Source organism: Microcaecilia unicolor, chromosome 1 (genome assembly GCF_901765095.1).
Source record: "Microcaecilia unicolor chromosome 1, aMicUni1.1, whole genome shotgun sequence".
NCBI lineage: Eukaryota > Metazoa > Chordata > Amphibia > Gymnophiona > Siphonopidae > Microcaecilia > Microcaecilia unicolor.
The window spans coordinates 672,754,854-672,779,207 of NC_044031.1; the positions used below are offsets into that span (position 1 = coordinate 672,754,854).

Genomic DNA, 24,354 nt, shown 5'->3' on the forward strand with positions numbered 1-24,354 from the left:
ACTGATGAAAAGAATAAGGAGTTCCCCCAAAGGTCACAAATAAAGATAACAAGTTACAGGGATTGGGCGACCTCCTCCAGGAACTGGAAGCACACGAGGAAGATCCAAACCTTCCAGACTATACAGCTTGAGGCACAAATGAGATTATATCAAAGCTGTCATATGACATAAGAGAAAAACAGTCATCAGTAGGCACCAAGTATAAACACAACCATTGAGAGAAGTTTCTTCCATTCACAGTCTTTGTGAAGTTCATCCAAGATTTGGCAAAGAGGAGAAATGACCCCAGCTTCATGTCTGATGTACCTGAAGAAGTCAAGACATGCTACTTCCATATGGAAAGGCTGTCAAGAAGTACGGCAACACTAAGACTATAGCTGTACACATGATTGATGTCTCACCCACAGTAATTCCACCAACTGATTGCCCTCCTACTACAGAGAAGATAGAGGATCCTGACAGACAGTGTCCTATATATAAAAGAAACCTCATCTTCTCAAAAAACTGTACAGGGTTTAGGGAGAAACCCTTAAGAGAATATAAAGATCTGTTGAAAAAGTACAGAATCCGCTACAAATGTTTTTCATCCAAGCACATGGCTAAAGACTGTAAAGCAGCCATCAAGTGTACAGAATGCAATAGTGACCAGAATGTCAGTGCCTTACACCCGGAGAAGAGTAAGCCTACTTCTGCAGAAACCCAGCCTCAGAGACAAGTCACGGTGGGGAGAAGGAGGTAGAGCAAGCATCATCATCAAACCTTACTCCGAACTGTACATGTGTGTGGAGGAGGCCGAAGTGAACGATCATACACCAGGATACGTGTAGCTAAGGTATACCCAAGAATAACCAGGAAAAGTAAAGATGTATGTCATCATAGATGAACAGATTTACCAGTCCATGGCAAGGACAGAGTTCTTTGACCGGACATCCAAGGAGCTCACTATCCCTACAACATCAAGATCTTTTACAGGGAGGACAAAAAGGACAGGGAGAAGAGCATGTGGATACATGATAGACGTGATGGATGGTAGCAACAAGGCCCATCTATCGACTCTTATTGAATTAACTGGATACCTGATAACCAAGAAGAAATTCCCACACCAGAGGTTGCGCAGCACCATCACCATCTCCAACATATAGCGGAGTATCTGCAGAGTTAGGTCATTTCATTTAGAATTTGAGAGAGAAATCCTAAATGAAATGAGCTAAGCTGGAGTTAGTGGCGATTTAGGGGACAGTTCTTAAGACTGCCCTATGGGTGAAGCCTGATCATGTCAGACGTAGGGTCCCCTGTCTGACAGAAGTCATATCTTTTAAGATAAGTATTGGCTAAGAACATTATGGTATAGTGAAGAATTTGTATTGCCATTATAAATTATTATAAATAATGAATATGGTACAAAATCAAAAACAGTCAGTTTAATAATTGATCTGCAACACCAATGAGGAGGTGGGTGCTGTAAATTCTCACAGCGTTTGAGATTGACCAGTGAGTTGCACTGCTGAGGTGTTCAGATCACTTAGTCTTATTTGTTTTGCTGAGGACATAATTTAGCGATTGCAGAGTTGTGATATTGTTCTACAGTAAAGAACAAAGCCTTGATATAGTAAGATCTTACTCTTGTCAGGAAGAGTTCGAGGATCACATGCAGGTCCTCTTGACATCCCATATGCCTACCGACTCACCCTGGGTTGGGTAATAGAAGGTGAAATCTGTCTTGAGGAGACAGAGTGTAGATGTCTACAAACATGCATCCTGGAAAATAGGCCCACCACCTTGTTCAAGCCTTGTCATAACTACCTGCACGTGAAGGTTTACAGCTGGGAAGAACCAGAGCCGCAGTTCAACCATTTGTCAGAATACCCATCCACCAGATTTACAAGAGCATCTGGGGAACTCGGTGTTTCAGTCACAAAGGATGATGACAAACCGACTCTTTCAGTAGAAGACAGAGTTCTTGAGAATTATGGATAAGGAATTCTACAAGGACAAGTCCAACAGCTGGGTGGCTCCACTACCATCCGGACACCCAGAACACGACTACCTAACAGACAAGCTCTCTTTTGTCTCACTTCATGACAACAGACTCCGAGAAAGAAACCAAAGAGGAAACAGAACTTTACAACATTCATATAGAACATGCTGGATAACAGCCATGCAGAGCCAGCTCCATCATTCAAAGGACACCGAAGAATGTTGGTACTTACCTGTGGTATCATCCACAAAAGGCAGGCCAGATCAGGATTGTGCGCAATTTCAAGGAATCTCACAGGGGGTCTTTTACTAAAGCTTAGCGAGAGTTATCTGCAGCACAGCCCATTTTATTCCTATGGGTCTTTCTGCAGATAACCTGAACTAAGCTTTAGTAAAAGACCCCCTTCAATGCGATGCTTTCTGGGCCTGATAAGATTAACAGCCTATTAGGAGTCTTGATTCGCTTCAGAAAGGACTCTATAGCCCTAATAGCAGTTATCCAGCAAATGTTCTATTGCTTTGTCATACACCCAGACTACAGAAATTCACTGAGATTCCTGTGATACCGTGACAGTTAACATCACCCATGAAATCACAGAATACAGAATGAGAGTTCATGTATTTGGTAATAGTCCATCACCTGCAGTAGCAACCTACGGGCTTAGAAGGACAGCCCAAGAAGGTGAAAGAGAATATGGCATATATGCCAGACGCTTCACTGACAGATGCTTATGTAGATGGTTTGAAGTCTTTACCTACTACAGAATAAGCAACTGACTGCTGAGGAGAGCACAAGAAATGCTGTCAGAGGCCAATCTGAGAAATCATAAAATCAATTCTAACAGTCCAGAACTAATGAGAGCATTCCTGCAGAGGATCATGTTGAAGATTTAAAAATTGAGAATCTACTGGTAAACCTTCTACATGGGGATGGTTTAAGCTGGCTGTTTAAGCTACACTATTCTTTGCCTAGAACAATGAAGGAGCTGAAGAGTTGATTCAAAATGTGGTTAGGAAGAAAATCAGTAGGAGCAAAAAAGAGTTCACAGTGAAAATTGCCTTAAGAACCTCAGACTGCAGTGGAATTTGAAGAAATTAAAAGATATTACAAGAAAACATGGCAATATGAGCACCTAACGTAGGTAAAGTAGTTGATCCAATAGAACTTTGGAGACGGGTTATCTTGTTGGTAAATACAACTGCAAAATCATCCAGGAAAATGATGAAGTATGGTTTTGTGATGAATTCGTAACGTGCTTAAGGATTTTAAAAAGACGTGAGGGCTTTGTATTCCTAGAATAGTTTTCTTTTTTAACTGTAGTGATGGACATACTATAATAAGCATTCGGTCAATTAGTGAATATCTTCCCTTTAGGAAACCATTGAAAACCCATCTATTCAAATAGGTTTACTCAAACGACTTGACCTATCATAAGCAAACATAAGCAACCCATCTACTTATCGGTTCATCTAATCATTAATAACAATGACTCAGATATTCTCCTACCAACCACTTACCCTCCATGCTCTTCCTTAACTTCTCCTTTATCGCTCCACCTCATTACCTATCCCTCTCCTTTCACTCATACCTCTTTTATCCCATTTACGCCTTGTTCATTGTCCTATCACATACATCCTTGTTGATTTTGATACTACAGATTGTATTCTCTTGTTACTATGTAAGCCGCATTACAGATTGTATTCTCTTGTTACTATGTAAGCCGCATTGAGCCTGCGATGAGCGGGGAAAGCACGGGGTACAAATGTAATAAATAAATCAATAATAAGCAGAAGCATTCTTTAACAGGGACAAATGTGCTGGAAGGACAGTCCTATGCCATTGATGTTCAAAATGGCAAAGCTGGTATTCAAGAAGCCCAAGACCATAATGGAACCAGAAATGAGTTTTTCAGCACTGATGTTTGACATTGTGAATAGGGGCAACTTTATCACCATGGCTGGACATAGTGGAATTCCAGGTAGAAACAGAATTCTTCAAAGAAAGAGGAAACTGAGGGAAATTTGGGGCAGTGGGTTGCAAAACATTCACGGGTAACACTATCTAGATTCTGGAAACATCTGTAAAGGGAGAAGGAGCATAGAAAACATTTTTTTTTCAAATAGTAAATTATCAGACCAAGGGATAGGAAAATTAAGGTGGTCGATAATGGAATAGCTACTAGGAGTAATAATCAAATCAAAGAGTCTGTCCAGTAGCATGAGTAGGAAAATGAACATGGTGAACTAGATTTGAATCAAAAAGGAAGGTGTGGAAATCAGAGGCTAACAGATCCTTGGGATCAGAGATTGGATATTGAAATCTCCTAGAATAAGTAGAGGAGTGGGGTCTACCAAGAAAGGAGAGGCCATCATAAAAAGCTTGAAGAGTTCTTTGAGTAACAGCAACAAAGGTCTAAATCAAGGCCATGGAAATAAATTGGCATTTACAAAACCCCCAAAACAAAACAAAAAAGCCTGAAGTCCTTTTCATTATGCTTATCACTTGTGTTTTGTTTTATTGTGGGTTTTAAATGTATTATGTGTGTATTTTGTTCACCAAGTAGCTAATAGGTTGATTATATATGATAAAAAACAAAACAGAACAATTAAATCCCTGCAGGCATACAGAAAGTAGCAGCAACCTTCAGAGCTCCACAGCTATGGCCAGTAGTACTCTTGCAGATCTCTACAGTCAAGATGATGGAGCTCACAGAGGAAAGCTCTCACCCACTTAGCTAGTCACACTTACATTTAGATGATCTTGTCTCTGATTTTTTCGAATTTTTTCTAAAATGGCCAAGTTTTCTTTTTCAATTCCATCATCCTCCGATTTTTTTCCATCCACAGGCTCCTCTTCCTTCATGTCATAATGATCCAGGTCTTCAATATCCTAAAGGAGGATTAAAATAGTCCTTTAACTTGATACTTCTCATCTACAACAATATAAAGCAGTGGTTCCCAAACCTGGTCCTGGAGGCACCCCCCCCCCCCCAGTCAGTCACATTTTCAAGATATCCACAATGAATATGCATGAGAGAGATCGGAATGCACTATCTACCTCCACTGTATGCAAATCTCTCTCATGCATATTCATTGTGGATATCCTGAAAAAACTTGACTGGCTGGGGGGTGCCTCCAGGACCCGGTTTGGGAACCACTGATTTAAAGCCATCTATATCCAGGAAGCAAAAGATTTTTAAAAATTCCATGGTGCTGACTTTGAAGAAAACATGCAGCTTTACAGTGGCCATTTGTCCAACACCCACGCAGACAGAACTTGAACAACTCCCCTTAATCTCTGAGAAAAGCCAGGTTATCACAGAGCTGTCATAACATGGCTCACACAGATTTGATTGGGCCATGTAGACTGTCAACTCATAAATGAAGCACATGTACACAGACAAGTCAATCCCACTGAATCAACTGGTTAAAACTGGCCCAAACTCAGCTGCTTATTAATGGCTCAGATAAAGGAGGAATACTTCCTCTCTGAAGTTTACTCTTTCCTTTATTTCTAGACTCCATTCTATTTGGAAAGAGGCTTGCGTGGCTGTGTGCATGCCCCCTACCACTGTAATTTGGAAAATGCTTTAGAGGTTTGAAATTTTGGGGTTGTAAAGTGACAGGCAGCAATATGATTTTTCTAGGTTAGAAGGCAGAGACAAAGTTAACGAGATAGTGGGTTACAGAAAAATAACGTCCCATTCAATGCCATGCCCATGCATATGGGAAAAGGGGAAGGGGCAGAGACAGAGAAAGCATTTGGGTCATCAGACATCCAAATGTAGATATCTACTCAAAAGCACGACAGGGAGTTCAATTATCTGAAGCCATTTAAGTATGTGAAATGGATTTACACAGTTAAGGGGTTATGCGTGAGCTGCTCACTCAGCATGCAGTGAAAGGTATGCCTGCTAAGGAATACCTGGACTTGTATCCACATTTAGTGAAGGCATTCCCATGTCATTCGGGGAGCGGTTAGGTTGGGAATTGCTACAATATGAAGAGTAGTATATTTAAAAAAAATTACATATGCACACTTTCACGTCTGAAAACTGGTACAAAGACCCTGGGTAAAAATGTACTTGCTGACTTTGCAGCCATTTGGGAAGATTAAAATTACCCATATGGGGAGGGGAGCAATTTTATAACAGAAGGGAAAATTAGGTTCTTACCTTGGTAATTTTCTTTCCTTTAGTCATAGCAGATGAAGCCATTACATATGGGTTATGTCCATCAACCAGCAGGGGAGATAGAGAGCACTCAAACTTTCACAGTGCCCTCTTGGTCAGCTAGCTCCACTGCCTCTTCAGTATTTGAAGCTTCCAAAGCAGTATGACAAACCGCAATGGGCATCACAAGAGCTTTCCTCACAGCGAACGATGGCCCACAAGAGCATGAACTCATAAAGGAGGGAATGCACATCCTCCTGGAGGGAATAAACTCATCCTCCTATTTATAGAACTGGAGGGGAACACACGCGCCTCCTGGAGGGAATCACACATCCTCCCAACACACTGGAGGGAATGAACTCATCCTCCTATTTATAGAACTGGAGGGGAACACACGCGCCTCCTGGAGGGAATCACACATCCTCCCAACACACTGGAGGGAATGAACACATCCTCCTAAATTTAAACTGAACATGAATCTGAAGATTGTTTTCCAACTTTCTCCCAAGGAAGGAACTTCAGGAAATTAGAACAGAACCTGAAAAACAGATTCACAGCATACAGACAATCATACAGGGAGGGCTCATGGCTTCATCTGCTATGACTAAAGGAAAGAAAATTACCAAGGTAAGAACCTAATTTTCCCTTCCTTGTCATCAAGCAGATGAAGCCATTACGTATGGGATGTAACAAAGCAATCCCTAGATAGGGTGGGAACAAGCCACACCACGCGCTAGCACTTGTGCACCAAAACGCGCATCCCTCCTGGCAGCCACATCCAGCCTGTAATGTCGGGCAAAGGAGAGCTTAGAAGCCCATGTTGCTGCACTGCATATCTCTTGAAGAGAGAGTGCTCCAGTTTCAGCCCAAGAGGAAGAAATCGCTCTAGTATAATGCGCCTTAAAGGCTACAGGCGGAACCCTGCCGGCCAGCAGATAAGCTGAAAAGATAGTTTCTTTGAGCCAGCGGGCAATAGTGGCTTTAGACGCTGGAGACCCTCTGCAAGAACCGGATAGCAAAACAAACAGATGATCAGAAGTCCTGAAAGAGTTAGTAACTCGCAGATACTGCAGCAGAGTCCTGCGCACATCCAAAAGGTGCAGCTGCCCAAAAGATTCTGGAAACTCTTCCTCTGAAAAAGAGGGCAAGAAAATGGGCTGGTTTAGGTGAAAGGCTGAAACCACCTTAGGCATAAAGGAAGGCACGGTCCGAACCGTGACTCCGGACTCTGAAAATTGCAGAAATGGGTCTCTACAGGACAGCGCCTGGAGCTCTGACACCCGTCTCGCCGAGGTAATGGCCACCAGAAAAACAGCCTTCAGTGTCAAATCTTTCTCCGATGCTCGCCGAAGCGGCTCAAAAGGAGATGCCTGCAGGGTTTTCAAAACTAGCCCCAGGTTCCAAGCTGGACAGGGTGCTCGCACAGGAAGTCGGAGCCGAAGCACCCCTCTAAGAAACCGTGCCACATCTGGGTGAGCAGCCAAAGACACGCCTTCCACCTTACCACGAAGGGAGGCCAACGCTGCCACCTGCACCCACAGGGAATTATAGGCCAAGCCTTTTTGTACACCTTCCTGCAAAAAGTCCAGAATCGGCGAGACAGGAGCCCGCATTAGAGCAATGGCTCTGGAAGCACACCAAGACTCAAACAGGCACCAAATCCTGGCATAAGCCACGGAAGTGGACCGCTTGCGGGCTTGCAGGAGAGTGGAAATAACTTTATTGGAATAACCTTTATCCCTCAATTGCGCCCTCTCAATAGCCATGCCGTAAGACCAAAGCGGCCGGCGTCCTCCATGGCTACCGGTCCCTGAGTCAACAGGTTCGGTACCAGAGGTAACGGCAGAGGAGCCTCCAGGAGCATCTGTCGGAGGTCTGCATACCAAGGTCTCCTTGGCCAATCCGGGGCAATGAGGACCACTTCTCCTGGGTGCAGCCGAATCCGCAAGAGCAGGCGCCCTATCAAGGGCCATGGGGGAAACACATAAAGTAGACCCGGAGGCCAGGGTTGAGCCAAGGCATCCAACCCTGCCGAGCGAGGATCTCTCCGTCTGCTGAAGAAGCACGGGACTTTGGTATTGGCACTTGTCGCCATTAGATCCATCACGGGCTTGCCCCATTTGGCACAGATCTGCAGGAATACTTCGTCTGCCAGATTCCATTCTGCTGGATCGATCTGATGCTTGCTCAGATAATCGGCCTGCACATTGCTCTGACCTGCAATATGAGCTGCCGACAGACACTGAAGATGCAGCTCGGCCCAGTGGCAAATCAGTTCGGCCTGCGCGGCTAGTGCTCTACACCGTGTTCCGCCTTGTCGATTTATATAGGCCACCGTTGTCGTGTTGTCCGACATCACTCTGACAGCCAATCCTTCCAGGGTCACTTGAAAGGCCAGAAGCGCCTGAAACACCGCTTTCAACTCTAGGCGGTTGATGGACCACTCCGACTCCTCGGGTGTCCATAGACCCTGGGCATGCTTCCCCTTGCAATGTGCGCCCCAGCCCTTCAGACTGGCATCTGTTACCACTAGGCACCAAACGGGGAGCGTCAGCGGCATTCCTCGCCGCAGCATGCTGTCCGAGAGCCACCACTCCATGCTGAGTCGGGCCGCAGGGAGCCAAGTAAGTCTGCATTGGTAATCCTGAGAAATAGGAGACCATCTCCGGAGTAGGGAATACTGTAGAGGTCTCAGGTGCGCTCTCGCCCAGGGTACCACTTCCATCGTGGCTGTCATCGATCCCAGCAGCTGGACAATGTCCCAAGCTCGCGGGCAGGGCATCCTCAGGAGCAGACGGACCTGATTCTGAAGCTTGCACCGCCTTAGCTCGGGTAGGAACACATAGCCCGAGACTGTGTCGAACCTGGCCCCCAAACATTCTAGACATTGAGAAGGGGTCAGGTGACTTTTGGCCATATTGACGACCCAGCCTAGAGATTGCAGTACTGAGACCACTCTGGCTGTAGCTTGTAAGCTCTCTGTTGCAGAGTCTGCTCTGATGAGCCAGTCGTCTAGGTACGGGTGAACCCTGATACCCTCTCGCCTGAGAAAAGCAGCTACTACCACCATTACCTTCGAAAAGGTTCGGAGAGCTGTGGCGAGGCCAAAAGGCAAGGCCCTGAACTGGAAATGTTTTCCCAACACCGCAAACCTCAGAAACTTCTGGTGCGGGGGCCAAATCGGTATGTGCAAGTAAGCTTCTTTCAGGTCTAGAGACGTGAGAAACTCTCCTGGCTGTACCGCCGCAATGACGGAGCGCAGGGATTCCATGTGGAAATGCCGCACTCTCAGGGACTTGTTCACTTCTTTTAAGTCCAGAATAGGGCGAAAGGACCCACCTTTTTGCGGCACCACAATGTAGATGGAGTATCGGCCGCAGCCTTGCTCGGCGGGAGGCACCGGGGTCACAGCCCCTAACAGAATCAGACCTTGCAAAGTCTCCTCCACCGCCGCCCGTTTGACGGCAGAACCGCATCGGGACTCCACAAACAAGTCTCTTACTGGGGCGTTGAATTCTATTCTGTATCCATCTCTGATCAGGTCCAGACCCCACTGATCTGAGGAAATCTTGGCCCACTCCTCGGCAAAGAGGGAAAGCCGTCCTCCGATGACAGGCATCGAGGAGAGGGCCGGCGCACCCTCATTGAGAGGGTTGCCCCTGAACTCCTGGTCTTGAGCCACCGGCTGCGGAACGCTTGTCCAAGCGAAAGGAGTTCCTCTGCTGACCACGGGCACGTGAAGTGAACCCAGCAGAACGCCCCGGGCGGTACCTTCTAGCTTCATGGAAGCGAGGTCTGTACGAGGAGTGGACCGCCTGGCCCTTAGAGGAAGGCCTCTGCCTATCTTCGGGCAAGCGCTGGGGTTTAGGATCACCCAGGCCTTTCACAATTTTCTCCAACTCCTCACCAAATAGGAGAAGTCCTTGAAAAGGCAACTTCACCAACCTTTGCTTAGAGGCCATGTCCGCTACCCAGTGTCGTAGCCACAGACGACGGCGAGCCGCCACTGCTACTGCCATTTGTTTAGCCGAAGCTCTGACAAGGTCATAAAGGGCATCAGCCAGAAAGGACAAGGCCACCTCCATCCGCGGAGCCACATCCAAGAAGGGCTCCGCTCCATCTCCGGGCTGAGCCACTGCCTGTTGCAGCCAAGCTAGGCAGGCTCTCACAGCATAACAGCTGCATGCAGACGCCCGAACAGTGAGACCTGCAATTTCAAAGGACCGTTTCAACGCTGTTTCCAGCCTACGGTCTTGAACATCCTTCAGGGCAACACCTCCTTCAACAGGGAGGGTAGTTCTCTTTGTCACCGCAGTGACTAGGGCATCCACTGTAGGCATTTGAAAATGAGCCATATGTCCCTCACGCAGAGGGTATAACTGCCCCATAGCCCTGGAAACTCTCAAAGGTCCCTCGGGGTCAGCCCACTGAGCCGAAACAAGCTCTAGGATGGAGTCATGCAAAGGGAAGGCCTGAGCAGCTTTCTTGGTACTAGCCATCCTGGGATTACCCGAGGAGGCCATGCCACTGTCAGGATATTCAATCGAGAGGGCCTGCAGGGTATCTGAAATAAGCGCTGGCAGCTCATCACGGTGGAAAATCCTCACCGCGGAGGGATCATCCAGATCCTGTGGTAAATCCGCACCTGACTCTGGTTCCTCAGACCAAGAACGTCTGTCAGAGTTCTCCGAATCCTCAGACCCCAACCACGGGGGGGGGGGGGGGGGGGGGGGGGGGGAAGGTGCACCACAATCTGAAGGGGAATTAACCCTTCTGCGCTTATCTTTAGGCCAAGCATCCGGGAAAAAAACCTCACTGGGCAGTCCCAGGCCAGAATCCATCGGGGGGGGGGGGGCAATCAGAGGAGCCTCAGGCGACCCTTGAGGAAGGGCTCTTTTCATCATGTATGCTTTATGCAGCAAAAGCACAAAATCCGGGGAGAAAATCTCACCCTGGGCACCCAAATCTTGTCCGGTGCTAGCCACTCCTGAAATAACCTCATCTCGAGGTGCCCATCCGGCTCAGGTCTCTCCGTGTCCACGGAGGCCGCGCCATGCGGTGTAAGCAAAATGGCGCCCGCTGCCAGCTCAGAGCGGGAAGAAACATCGCTCGCCATGCTCGAGCCGACTCCTACGCCAATACAGCACGATTTACAGAGCCCTGCTGCTGATTTGCGCTTGCCACAAGTGGAACAGCGCTTTACATTGTCCGCAGCCATCGCCGAAAAACGGCGGTAAAATCCAAAAATGGCGGTTCGCGCCAAAATCGCCCCGATCGCGGGCCCACCCCGGAGGAGTTGGAAAACACTCTTACCTCAAAGGATCTAGTGTACAACTACGATCCTGCTGAAAATCAGGTCAAAACCTCTGTTCCAGCGTCTCTGCATTTAAAAACGCGACTTTTTTTTTTTTTTAAGCTGTGAGGAAAGCAGAGGTATTGAAGACTCCGGAGGCTCAGATGAGTGGGAAAGGCAGGGAAAGGGCGAACCTATATGCCTGCATCCACTGTTGGTGGGTAAGGACAGGGAAAGCAAGGCAATATGTCCACATCCACAGAGGTATGGGTAAGGCAGGGAAAGGGCTAACCTATGTGCCTTTAAAGTGAAGCTGCTATAGCCTCCAACACCCCGGTTAACAACTGGCAAGCCAGGAACCACCTCCCGGCAGATTTTTCTGGAGCTCGAACAAGCTGCAGCCACCCTGCTAAGGGAGATAGAGAATACTGAAGAGGCAGTGGAGCTAGCTGGCCAAGAGGGCACTGTGAAAGTTTGAGTGCTCTCTATCTCCCCTGCTGGTTGATGGACATAACCCATACGTAATGGCTTCATCTGCTTGATGACAAGGAACACCTATCTTATAAAATCAACATAAGTGCCTATGTTCCTTTACAAAACAGGCTCTCGGCATGAACCCCAACAGGTGTGTAAATGCTCATGCACAAGATTATACCTACTCCAAAGATGTAAATTGGATTTCCTGTGTGTACTTACTCCAAAGTCGATATCAAACCTGATCATATTATGATCACTGTTATCAAGCGGCCCCAGCATCATTACCTCCTGCACCAGATCATGCACGCCACTAAGGCCCAGATCTAGAATTTTTCCTCCTCTTGTTGGCTCTTATACCAGCTGCTCCATAAAGCAGTCCTTGATTTCATCAAGGAATTTTACCTCCCTAGCATGCCCTGTTACATTTACCCAGTCAATATCATGGTAATTGAAATTACCCATTATTATTGTGTTGCCCAGTTTGTTAGCCTCCCTAATTTCTGATAACATTTCTACATACGTCTGTTCATCCTGGCCAGGTGGACGGTAGTACACTTCTATCACTATCCTTTTCCCCTTTACACATGGAATTTAAATCCATTGGGATTCCAAGATGTGCTTTGTTTCCTGCAGAATTTTCAATCTATTTGATTCAAGGCCCCCCTTAACATACAATGCTACACCAATTCAATCCACCCTATCAAAACGATATAATTTGTACCCTGGTATGACAGTGTCCCACTGGTTATCCTCCTTCCACCAGGTCTCAGAGATGCCTATTATATCTAATTTTTAATTTAGTGCAACATATTCTAACACTTCCATCTTATTTCTTAGGCTTCTGGTAGTCGTATATAAACATTTCAAACAATGTTTGTTGTTCTTATTTACACCTTGCTCAGCAGTTGACAGTGTTAATTTGCAATCTTTTCTCTGCTTTTTATTTAAAGACAACCTTGCTATCGGATACCATATATTCCCTGTTTTGGCGATATCTTTGAAAGATACCTTATTCTGAACCATGCATTTTTGAACGATTGTCGGCCTTCCCCCAGGTTCTAGTTTAAAAGCTGCTCTATCTCCTTTTCAAATGCAGATACCAGCAGCCTGGTCCCACCCTGGTTAAGGTGGAGCCCATCATTCTGAAATAGGTTCCCCCTTTCCCAGAATGTTGCCCAGTTCCTTATAAATCTAAAACCCTCCTCCCTGCACCATTCACCTCATCCACGAATTAAAGACTCTGGAAGCTCTGCCCATCTCTTGGGCCCTGCACGTGAAATGGGAAGCACTTCAGAAAATGCTACCCTAGAGGTTCTGAATTGGAGCTTTCTATCTAACAGCCTAAATTTGGCTTCCAGAACCTCTCTCCCACATTCTTCTATGTCATTGGTTCCCACATGTACCAAGACAGCCAGCTCATCCCCAGCACTAACTAAAATCCTGTCTAGGTGACGCGTGAGGTCTGCCAACTTTGCACCAGGTAGGCAAGTGACCAGGCGATCCTCACATCCACCAGCCACCTACATGCCTAATAATCGAATCACCAACTACAACAGCTGTCTTAACCTTTCCCTACTGGGGAGTAGCTCCTGGAGACACATCCTTGGTGCGGTATTGCATCCCCTGGTGGGCTAGTCCTGGCTACAGAATTACTTCCAGCTGTACCAGGGTGATGTTCTCCTTTTAGAAGACCTCCCTCCTCCAAGGCAGCAAAGGGGCTGCCAGACTGAAGGTGGGACTCCTCTACAATATCCCTGTAGGCCTCCTCTATTTACCTCTCTGTCTCCCTCAGCTCCTCCAAGTCTGCTCCTCTAGCCTCAAGAGAACAGACTCGTTCTCGGAGAGCTAGGAACATTTTGCATTGAGCACACATATGACCTCTCATCAACTGGGAGATAATCACACATGTGACACAAAGAAAAGACTGCTGGACTGCTGTCTGCATCTTAGTTATAGGCATCCTATTATAAAAATCAGATCCACTGACAGTAATTCAATAAGTGGGTGCCTACTTTTCTTTACAGAACACTTGATGAAGTGTAAGATGCAATCATTTATACCAGCCCTATAACTGTTGTACATGCTCATGGCTAGGTATGTGCTAGAATGTGCATAGATTACAGTACTCTATACTTTACATGTCTTATCTGGGTGCCCCGACCAAACTCCACCCATCAGCAAAGTACATGCCATCAAATGACATGTACTCTTCCACTAGTCAGAATTCTATAGAAGACCATTTACATACCTTCTTGCTACATGCTAGGTGACTTCTTATAGAATTACCCTGCAATAGTAAGTCCAGACCAAGATACGTGCAGACACACAGAACCAAGGATATTTAGGATGTTGGCCACCCATAAAGCTTCTACTTCCTCAGTAGATTCCTCTAGATTCTTTTAAGATTACAGTACTTTTTACCAACACCAGCCTCTAACCATTACTAGAGGACTGACTATCTGCAGACCAGTTAGTGAAGTACTTCTCACAGAACTTACCAATATCAGAAACAATTTGAATTGTTCTAAAACTAATTATAGACCTTCTTGGCTCTTCTAATAATTCATCTACATGCCTACCAAAAGATAGAATATGGTCCTCCTTTTCCTCAATCAACACTGGATTCAGTAAAAACTTTTTATAGAAATATGCTTCCTCACAATGCATACTTGATTCCTGTCTGAGTTACTTTCTGAAATCAGCACCTGACTTATTTATTCAGTGCCTACAATCAATTCTTTCCTTTATGCTATCCTAAGGCTTATTCACCTCAGATAAAGGCAAAATAATCCTAACCCCTATTCCAAGAATCCCCAATCCAGTAGGAGCGAAGTTTCTAATTAAATAAAGGCCAGCAGCCTCCATACCAGTACTAATAAAGATGATGGAAGGTCTGGTTGCTCATCAACTCATGGAATATTTCCAAACCTTCTCGATCTTACATAGCTCTTCAGACTGGTGTACAGCACCGAGACAGTCTTAATCACCCTACTGGCAAACTTTAGAACAGAATTAAGGGAAGAAAAATAATCAACTTACAGGTCGATATGTCCAATGTTTTTGACAAAATTGATCATGACATTTTATTAAGCCTACTAGACTACTCTGGGAGTTATGATGATGTATTACAATGGTTAAAGGTTATCTCATATCAAGATACTAATCAAGTAAAACAATATGACCTAATCTCCTCTCCTTGGTCCCCTAACTGCGGCATTCCACAGGGATCTCTGCTCTCTCCCCCACACTATTCAACATAATGATGGCGCCACTAAGTAACATACTTGAGTCAAACAGATTCTGCTCCTTCATGTATGCTGATGATGTCACCATTTTTATCCCTTTTGAAAATGACAATGAAATCCTGACAAAAATTAAATCTGGATTGGACTTCATGGAAACCTGGGCTAACTTTAAATTAAAATTAAATAGAGAAAAAAAAACTAAGTTTTTAATATTAGCCAATCCATACCACCCTATACATATCAAAAATATCATTAAACACAACATACCCTTTAGACCTCACTATGAAAATTCTGGGAGTAACAATAGATCAACATCTATCACATGAACCTCAGGTATCTAAAGTTGTATCCAGTGTCTTCAAATCATTATGGAAACTAAAAGGACAGAGACCTCACTTTCCATGTTCAATTTTCCGATCCCTGGTTCAATCACTAGTACCATCTAAATTTGACTACTGCAATGCCATCTATGCAGGATTAAAGGGCTCTCTCCTCAAAAAACTACAAATGGCCCAGAATACGGCAGGCATTTCGCAAACCGCTAGAAACATTCTTAATGAGAATATTTTTTTGCTATAGAAATCAATTCATTCACTGTATTATTACTAAGATATATTATTCTTGTTGATTAATAATTTACTTTATTTCACTGTACTGTTTCTCAATTTTGAATGTACTTTTATTGTAAACCACTTGTTATCAATACTTCTCTTATTATAAACCACACTGAACCCAAACTTGTTTGGGATAATGTAGGATACAAATATCACAAAATAAATAAAACTAATCCAAAAACACTGTAGTACCTGCTACCATTACATAAGTGCAATTAAATGCACAATGCTGCAAGCTTTCTAGCATATGGCTGTTTTCTTCTTCACTCAGAAGCAGATTATCCGCATGGCCAGCTAAACCATCAGGCAAACCAGGCAATCAACTAGTGTGACAGATTCTAGGGGTTGGCAAAGTGAAGCTGCAGTCAAAACAAAACAATAGGGTCCAACAGTTGCACAAATGCAAAGGCCCATCAGCGTGTACTTTTACCTAAGGGGAGGGTGGACGATTTTCAACTACCTGGATAAATGGCTTTTGGAATTTGCCCTTATTTTGTATATACAAGATTGAAAATACAATTCTTTAAGGAAGCAATCACACAGCAAATGACTATGGAATGATTTGTTTCATTTAATTTAATATTTTGCATATTTAAAAAATGTTTAATATTAACTTGTTTATAGGCATATTACTATGCATGTATTATGTAAATTGTCTAGATTAACATGGATAAATTGGGCTAAATGAAAAATTTAGATGAGATATCAAACATAGTTTAACGGTGATGTTCAATTATACATTTTACAACTTAGGAAGAGTTGATGTTGGGATGATCATGATCAGTCTATCAAATTCTCATAGAGGGGGGCTAGGGGCCTGAAAATTAACTGCAGGGACTGCACAGCTGAAGGTTCACCCTAGGCAGCTAATATCCTTGCAATGGCCATGTGTGTCCGATAGGTGCTCATGCTTCAACATATTAAAAAAAAAAAAAAATTTAGTCTATCACAATCCAAAAAAACAAACTAATTTGCTATGGCTTTTCTGTACCTCTCCCATGTCTTCTTCCTCCTCCTCTTCTGACGTAACCTCTTCTGTCGTTCCATTCTAGGAGAGAAAGGGAGATGAGTTTGGAGGTCTCAACTGTCTTCTCCCCCCCCCCCCCCCCAAAAAAAAAAACAGAGAATATGACTAACCACAAGGCAAGTTACCAGACACAACCTGTTAAAAAAAGGTTTTCTGCTAAGAATACAGCATGGCTATGGTGCGGCTCATACAGGGGGTAATCCTACAGTAGGTACTGACATGCAAATAAATGTCTAGAATACCAAAATATACATATGTATGTCTATGCTATTTATTGCCATTTTGAAGAAATTCACCTCTGTGCATACGTGGTGGATATGTATTTATGCGATATTCAGTAAATATACAGAAATCTGATGTGTATATTTACAGGTGGGCATATACACAGGCAGTCCTCTGGACAGGGTATGAGTGGGGGCACATTTATGCACATTAAAAAAAAAAATTACATACCACCAGCACTTTGATGCAAATCACTTACACCTGTTTTATGGCTGCTGTTGGAGCTTGTGACGAAGCACATATATGCCCAGTTAACCTAGTATTCTATAAAGGAGAGTAGGTGCCTACTTTCCTTTATAGAATATTGCCTATACACAGGCCCCCTGTTATACAATTACCCCCATAATGGTTATATACTACTACTACTTAACATTTCTAGAGCGCTACTAGGGTTACGCAGTGCTGTACAGTTTAACAAAGAAGGACAGTCCCTGCTCGAAGGAGCTTACAATCTAAAGGACGAAATGTCAAGTTGGGGCAGTCAAGATTTTCTGAATAGAGGTGTAGTGGTTAGGTGCCGAAGGCGACATTGAAGAGGTGGGCTTTGAGCAAGGATTTGAAGATGGGTAGGGAGGGGGCCTGGCATATGGGCTCAGGGAGTTTAATCCAAGCATGGGGTGAGGCGAGGCAGAAAGGGCGGAGCCTGGAGTTGGCGGTGGTGGAGAAGGGTACTGAGAGGAGGGATTTGTCTTGAGAGCAGAGGTTATGGGTAGGAATGTAAGGGGAGATGAGGGGTAGAGAGGTAAAGAGGGGCTGCAGATCGCGTGCATTTGTAGGTTAGTAGGAGAAGCTTGAACTGTATGCGGTACCTGATCGGAAGCTAGTGAAGTGACTTGAGGAGAGGGGTGATATGAGTATATCGGTCCAGGCGGAAGATAAGATGTGCAGCCGAGTTCTGAATGGACTGAAGGGGGGATAGATGGCTAAGTGGGAGGCCAACGAGGAGTAGGTTGCAGTAGTCAAGGTGAGAGGTAATGAGAGAGTGGACGAGAGTTCGGGTGGTGTGCTCAGAGAGGAAAGGGCGAATTTTGCTAATGTTATAGAGGAAGAAGCGACAGGTCTTGGCTATCTGCTGGATATGCGCAGAGAAGGAGAGGGAGGAGTCGAAGATGACTCCGAGGTTGCGGGCAGATGAGACGGGGACGATGAGGGTGTTATCAACTGAGATAGAGAGTGGAGGGAGAGGGAAAGTGGGTTTGGATGGGAAGACAATAAGCTCTGTCTTGGCCATGTTCAGTTTCAGGTGGCGGTTTGACATCCAGGCAGCAATGTCGGATAAGCAAGCCGATACTTTGGCCTGGGTTTCGGCAGTGATGTCCGGTGTGGAGAGATAAAGCTGGGTGTCATCAGCATAAAGATGATATTGGAAACCATGAGATGAGATCAGGGAGCCCAGGGAAGAGGTGTAGATTGAAAAAAGAAGGGGCCCAAGGACAGATCTTTGAGGAACTCCAACAGAGAGCGGGATGGGGGTGGAGGAAGAACCATGAGAGTGTACTCTGAAGGTACGGTGGGAGAGATAAGAGGAGAACCAGGAGAGGACAGAGCCCTGGAACCCAAATGAGGACAGTGTGGCAAGAAGTAAATCGTGATTGACAGTGTCAAAAGCGGCGGATAGGTCGAGGAGGATGAGGATGGAGTAGTGACCTTTGGATTTGGCAAGGAACAGGTCATTGCAGACTTTAGATATGCCTGCACTTTGATTTCAGTTTGGATATCCATTCTCCAGTTCTTATATTTACATATCCTCAAAACCCCACTACTATGTTTACTACAACTTGTAACACTCTCCTTCAAGACTTTGTAATTCTATTTACTATGTAAGCCACATTGAACCTGCTATGTGTGGGAAAGCGCGGGGTACAAATGTAATTAATAATAATAATAATACTTTTAGCAAGAAAGTAGTAACTAACCATTCATGTCTCTTAGAGCTCTTCCCTACTTTTAAACTGCAGGGTAAGATACTTTTTCCCCAACTTTGAATTTTTATTGAAAATTGTATAAAATACAACCACCTCAACTATAGATATCATTACAAAAGTCATAATAGATAAAAATGAGCAAATACAATTAGAATAGCCGTCAAAGAATATCTCTCTCATACCTGAGATCTAATACATAAGCACATAAAGTGTTCAAGGTTGAAAACCTGACTTCTCAATCTACAGGTAGTAAACAAAAAGAAACACCGGACTAAACCTCTGATTGGGTGGAGTAAGGCATTATCAAACAAAGAATTGTTATTAGTATAGTAAAAATGATAGTAAAACCTGCTCCTCTCCCACCACTGGAAATAGCAGTGGATAACAGAAAAGTACCTCTCACAAGGTATGTTTCTGAGATAGGGTTTAAAGAGTTATAGAGAATTCAATAATTTCCTGCTAAAACCTTGTGTGTTGGCACGACTCCATATCAATCACATATATCCTCCCACCCGATTTGACCAACATTGCTGAAACATATGGGACTTTCTCACTAGAATCATGGGATATTTTGTCAAAGAACTACAATTCTTGTGCCATCGTCAAATCCCTCCACCCCCACTGCTGCAGAGTAAGACCTGCGCCTAGATTTACAGTGGCAGGCAATAGCCATCTTTGCTGCAAGTATAAGTTTAGAAGCTATGATATGTTTCAACTGTCCTTTCATGCTAATAGTTCTTGAAGTTGGCTATGAGAGAGAAGATTGTATAGAGAAACTAAAATCACAGACATGTCCCATATCTAAGCTTTCTAATGCTTCCTGCAAGTGATGAAAAGTAACCAGATGACCCTGAGTTATAGTCCCAAAGCTTGCTCTGTGTAAGGTTACTGTCAACGTGCTACATTTTCTTAATATTAACCCATACCTATATCAAAGGAGAGAGAATTTGTTGCCAGAGAATGTGGTAAAGGCGGTTAGCTTAGTGGGGTTTAAAAAAGGTTTGGACGTCTTCCTAAAGGAAAAGTCCTTAGACCATTATTAAATGGACTTGGGGAAAATCCACTATTTCTGGGATAAGCAGTATAAAATGTTTTGTACTTTTTTGGGATCTTGCCAGGTATTTGTGACTTGGATTAGCCACTGTTGGAAACAGGATGCTGGGCTTGATGGACCTTTGGTCTTTCCCAGTATGGCAATACTTATGTACTTATGTAAACAAGTGATTTTGCCCCTCTTCCCTACCCTGACCCTTCTCCCACATGTTCAACTGAAAGCAATAAAAATTTAAAAGAGGCTCCAAGACCCTAACCCAACGGACAGCCTGGGGTCTGTTCTTTTAGAGCAGCCATTTCCAAACCAGTCCTCGGGGCACACCTAGTCCCACTGGGTTTTCAAGATTCGTGCATGAGATAGATTTACATTAACTGCCTCAATTGTATGCAAATCTAACTCATGAATATTCATTGTGGATATCCTGAAAACCAGATGGGACTAGGTGTGCCCTGAGGACTTGGTTGGGAATGGCTGTTTTAAAGCTTAAGCATAGCAATTTGGTAATAAAGCCATAGGTTAAGGAACCCCAAACCTCCTTTTTCTCTAGCTTGAGATACTATTTTTGTTTTTTTTTTTACCTCAAGATATGAAACACTACAATAATATTTCCTACTGTTCGATTTTTTGTTGTTGTTACATTTGTACCCCGCGCTTTCCCACTCATGGCAGGCTCAATGCGGCTTACATGGGGCAATGGAGGGTTAAGTGACTTGCCCAGAGTCACAAGGAGCTGCCTGTGCCTGAAGTGGGAATCGAACTCAGTTCCCCAGGACCAAAGTCCACCACCCTAACCACTAGGCCACTCCTCCACTGGCGAATTGGCGAAAGGGGTTTCTAATTGACAAATGGATAAATGAGAAATTTGGGAACAATCATCATTTGAAATGGTGGTGATTCTGTCTCTCCACACCCTTGTCACCTCTCGTTTAGACTACTGCAATCTGCTTCTTGCTAGCCTCCCACTTAGTCACCTCTCCCCTCTCCAGTTGGTTCAAAACTCTGCTGCCCGTCTCGTCTTCCGCCAGGGTCGCTTTACTCATACTACCCCTCTCCTCAAGACCCTTCACTGGCTCCCTATCCGTTTTCGCATCCTGTTCAAACTTCTTCTACTAACCTATAAATGTACTCACTCTGCTGCTCCCCAGTATCTCTCCACACTCGGCCTTCCCTACACCCCTTCCCGTGCACTCCGCTCCATGGATAAATCCTTCTTATCTGTTCCCTTCTCCACTACTGCCAACTCCAGACTTTGCGCCTTCTGTCTCGCTGCACCCTACGCCTGGAATAAACTTCCTGAGCCCCTACGTCTTGCCCCATCCTTGGCCACCTTTAAATCTAGACTGAAAGCCCACCTCTTTAACATTGCTTTTGACTCGTAACCACTTGTAACCACTCGCCTCCACCTACCCTCCTCTCTTCCTTCCCGTTCACATTAATTGATTTGATATGCTTACTTTATTTATTTTTTGTCTATTAGATTGTAAGCTCTTTGAGCAGGGACTGTCTTTCTTCTATGTTTGTGCAGCGCTGCGTACGCCTTGTAGCGCTATAGAAATGCTAAATAGTAGTAGTAGTAGTAGTAGTAGTAATATTAGTAAGGGGTTCCAATAGCCCAGATCAGACTGAAAGTTTTTGGTGAGCCTACTGCAGAATAACTGAGATAAAATAAGTCTAATTTGTTGGAAATATAGATGCCTAAGTAACAGAAACCATTAGAAGCAAAAAAATAAAATAAAATGAGGAGGAAAAAAAAAAAATCACACAATTGCTCTGGAATGATATTGAAAAGGTTAAGACTTCCATTTTGATACCACTCCTTAATCTTCCAGCATCTTTAAGAAGTCAGGGAGAGACACTTGAGGGATCAACATCCAGATTAAGGTATTGTCTGCATATAGTTGCACTTTATGTTCCTCTCCCATGTCGACATTCATATGGTAAAATTATGTATCATACCTGATAATTTTCTTTCCATTAATCATAGCGGATCAATCCATAGACTGGTGGTTGTGTCCATCTACCAGCAGGTGGAGATAGAGAGAAAACTTTTGCCTCCCTATATGTGGTCATGTGCTGCCGGAAACTCCATCCGCAGGACTCAGCACTTAGAGAATTACACCCACAAAGGGACACTCTGCCCAGCTCACCACCGCCGAAACGGGGGAGGGGAATTAACCCAGCTCATCCCCACACAAGTGGGGGAGGGGAATCCGTCCAGCTCATCCCCGCGGAGCGGGGGAGGGACACCACACCCGCCGATGCGGGGGGATCTGGCTTATCCTGCAACCGCAACCGCGGAAGGAGCTGACTGACCCTAACACCGCCGAAGCGGGAGGTGTACAAAGCTGCCCTACAGCCGCACGAAGCGGGAGGGAGTGCCGGCAGAATTTAAGTCTCAATCCAGCCCCGTAAAACGGAGGGGAGAGGAATGCAGCAGCTCACTGTAACACAAACTCGTCTCAACTCTTGAAGAATCCAAGTGAAAAAACTTGAACACGAAGTCCTCCTGAAGGAACTGAAGACTAAACTTGAACCTAAAATTCAACCAGAATATAAACAGTACAGATATCTGGGAGGGGCTATGGATTGATCAGCTATGATTAATGGAAAGAAAATTATCAGGTACGATACATAATTTTACCTTCCATATCATCATGCTGATCAATCCATAGACTGGTGGGATGTACCGAAGCAGTACTCACCCAGGGCGGGACATTGAAATCCCTGACCTCAACACTGAAACTCCAAACCGGGCCTCCGCCCGAGCAGCCACAGTCAAGCGGTAATGCTTGGAGAATGTATGGGCCGATGCCCAAGTTGCCGCCTTGCATATCTCTGCCAAGGAGACGGACCCGGCCTCTGCCATCGAGGCCGCCTGAGCTCTAGTGGAGTGAGCCTTCAGCTGGATAGGCGGCACCTTCCCCGCGGCCACATAAGCCACTGCAATGGCTTCCTTGACCCATCTTGCCACTGTAGGCTTAGCAGCCTGCAGACCCTTACGAGGACCTGCAAACAGGACAAACAGATGATCCGATTTCCGGAAATCATTGGTCACTTCCAAGTATCTGATGATGACCCGTCTCACATCCAGATATTTGAGAACAGAATACTCTTCTGGGTAGTCCTCCCTACGAAAGGAAGGGAGACAGAGCTGCTGACTCACATGGAAGCGAGAAACAATCTGGGGTAGGAAGGAAGGCACTGAGCGAATAGTCACTCCTGCCTCAGTGAACTGCAGAAAAGGCTCTCGACAAGAGAGTGCCTGGAGCTCGGAAACTCTTCTGGCTGAAGTGATAGCCACCAAAAAGACTGCTTTCAACGTCAGGTCTTTCAGAGATGCCCTTGACAAGGGTTCAAAAGGCGGCTTTTGCAAGGCTCTTAGCATCAGGTTGAGATTCCACGCAGGCACCACTGAGTGCAGAGGAGGGCGCAGGTGATTAACTCCCTTGAGGAAACGCACCACATCTGGCTGCGAAGCCAGGGAAGCACCCTTCAGGCGGCCCCTGAAGCAAGCCAGGGCCGCTACCTGGACTTTCAGGGAACTGAGCGACAGGCCTTTCTCCAGACCTTCTTGCAGGAACGCCAGCACTGAAGAAATTGGAGCAGTAAATGGAGAAAGTGAACCTGCTTCACACCACGCTGCAAAGGTACGCCAAACCCTGGCGTAAGCAGTAGAAGTAGAGGGCTACCTCGCTCTCAGCAGAGTGGCGATGACCTTGTCTGAGAAGCCCTTCTTCCTCAGACTCTGCCGCTCAATAGCCAGGCCGTAAGACCAAAGGGGGAGGGAACCTCCATCACCACGGGACCCTGATGTAACAGGCCCTGCTCCACTGGCAGTCGCAGAGGTTCGTCCACTGAGAGCCTGATCAAGTCCGCATACCAGGGACGTCTGGGCCAATCCGGACCCACCAGGATTATCCGGCCCGGATGCTTTGCCACCCGGTCTAGCACCCTGCCCAACATGGGCCAGGGCGGGAACACATAGAGAATCTCTTGTGTCGGCCACTGTTGGAGAAGAGCATCTCTCCCAGGGATCGAGGGTCCCGTCCTCTGCTGAAAAAGCGCGGCAGTTGGCAATTGGCCGATGACGCCATCAGATCTAGGCTCGGCTGGCCCCAGCGCTTCGTGATGTCCAAGAACGCCTGAGCAGATAGCTGCCACTCTCCGAGCTCCAAGGTATGGCGACTGAGAAAGTCCGCCTTGACATTCATGACTCCGGCAATGTGGGCCGCTGACAGCTGTTCCAGGTTCGCTTCCGCCCACTGGCATAGATTCATGGCCTCCTTGG

General features: G+C 45.3%; 1 protein-coding gene across 1 annotated transcript in view; it reads right to left on the reverse strand.

The window, feature by feature from the left end:
- The window catches only part of UBE2Q2 (ubiquitin conjugating enzyme E2 Q2), a 114,111-nt gene that overhangs the window by 61,819 nt on the left and 27,938 nt on the right, over positions 1-24,354 (reverse strand). Inside the window, exons 4-5 of the mRNA XM_030187412.1 lie at positions 16,770-16,826; positions 4,727-4,867 (exon numbers count right to left, since the gene is read on the reverse strand). Of these exons, the coding sequence (XP_030043272.1) occupies positions 4,727-4,867; positions 16,770-16,826 (198 nt within the window). The remainder of the gene's footprint in view (positions 1-4,726; positions 4,868-16,769; positions 16,827-24,354) is intronic.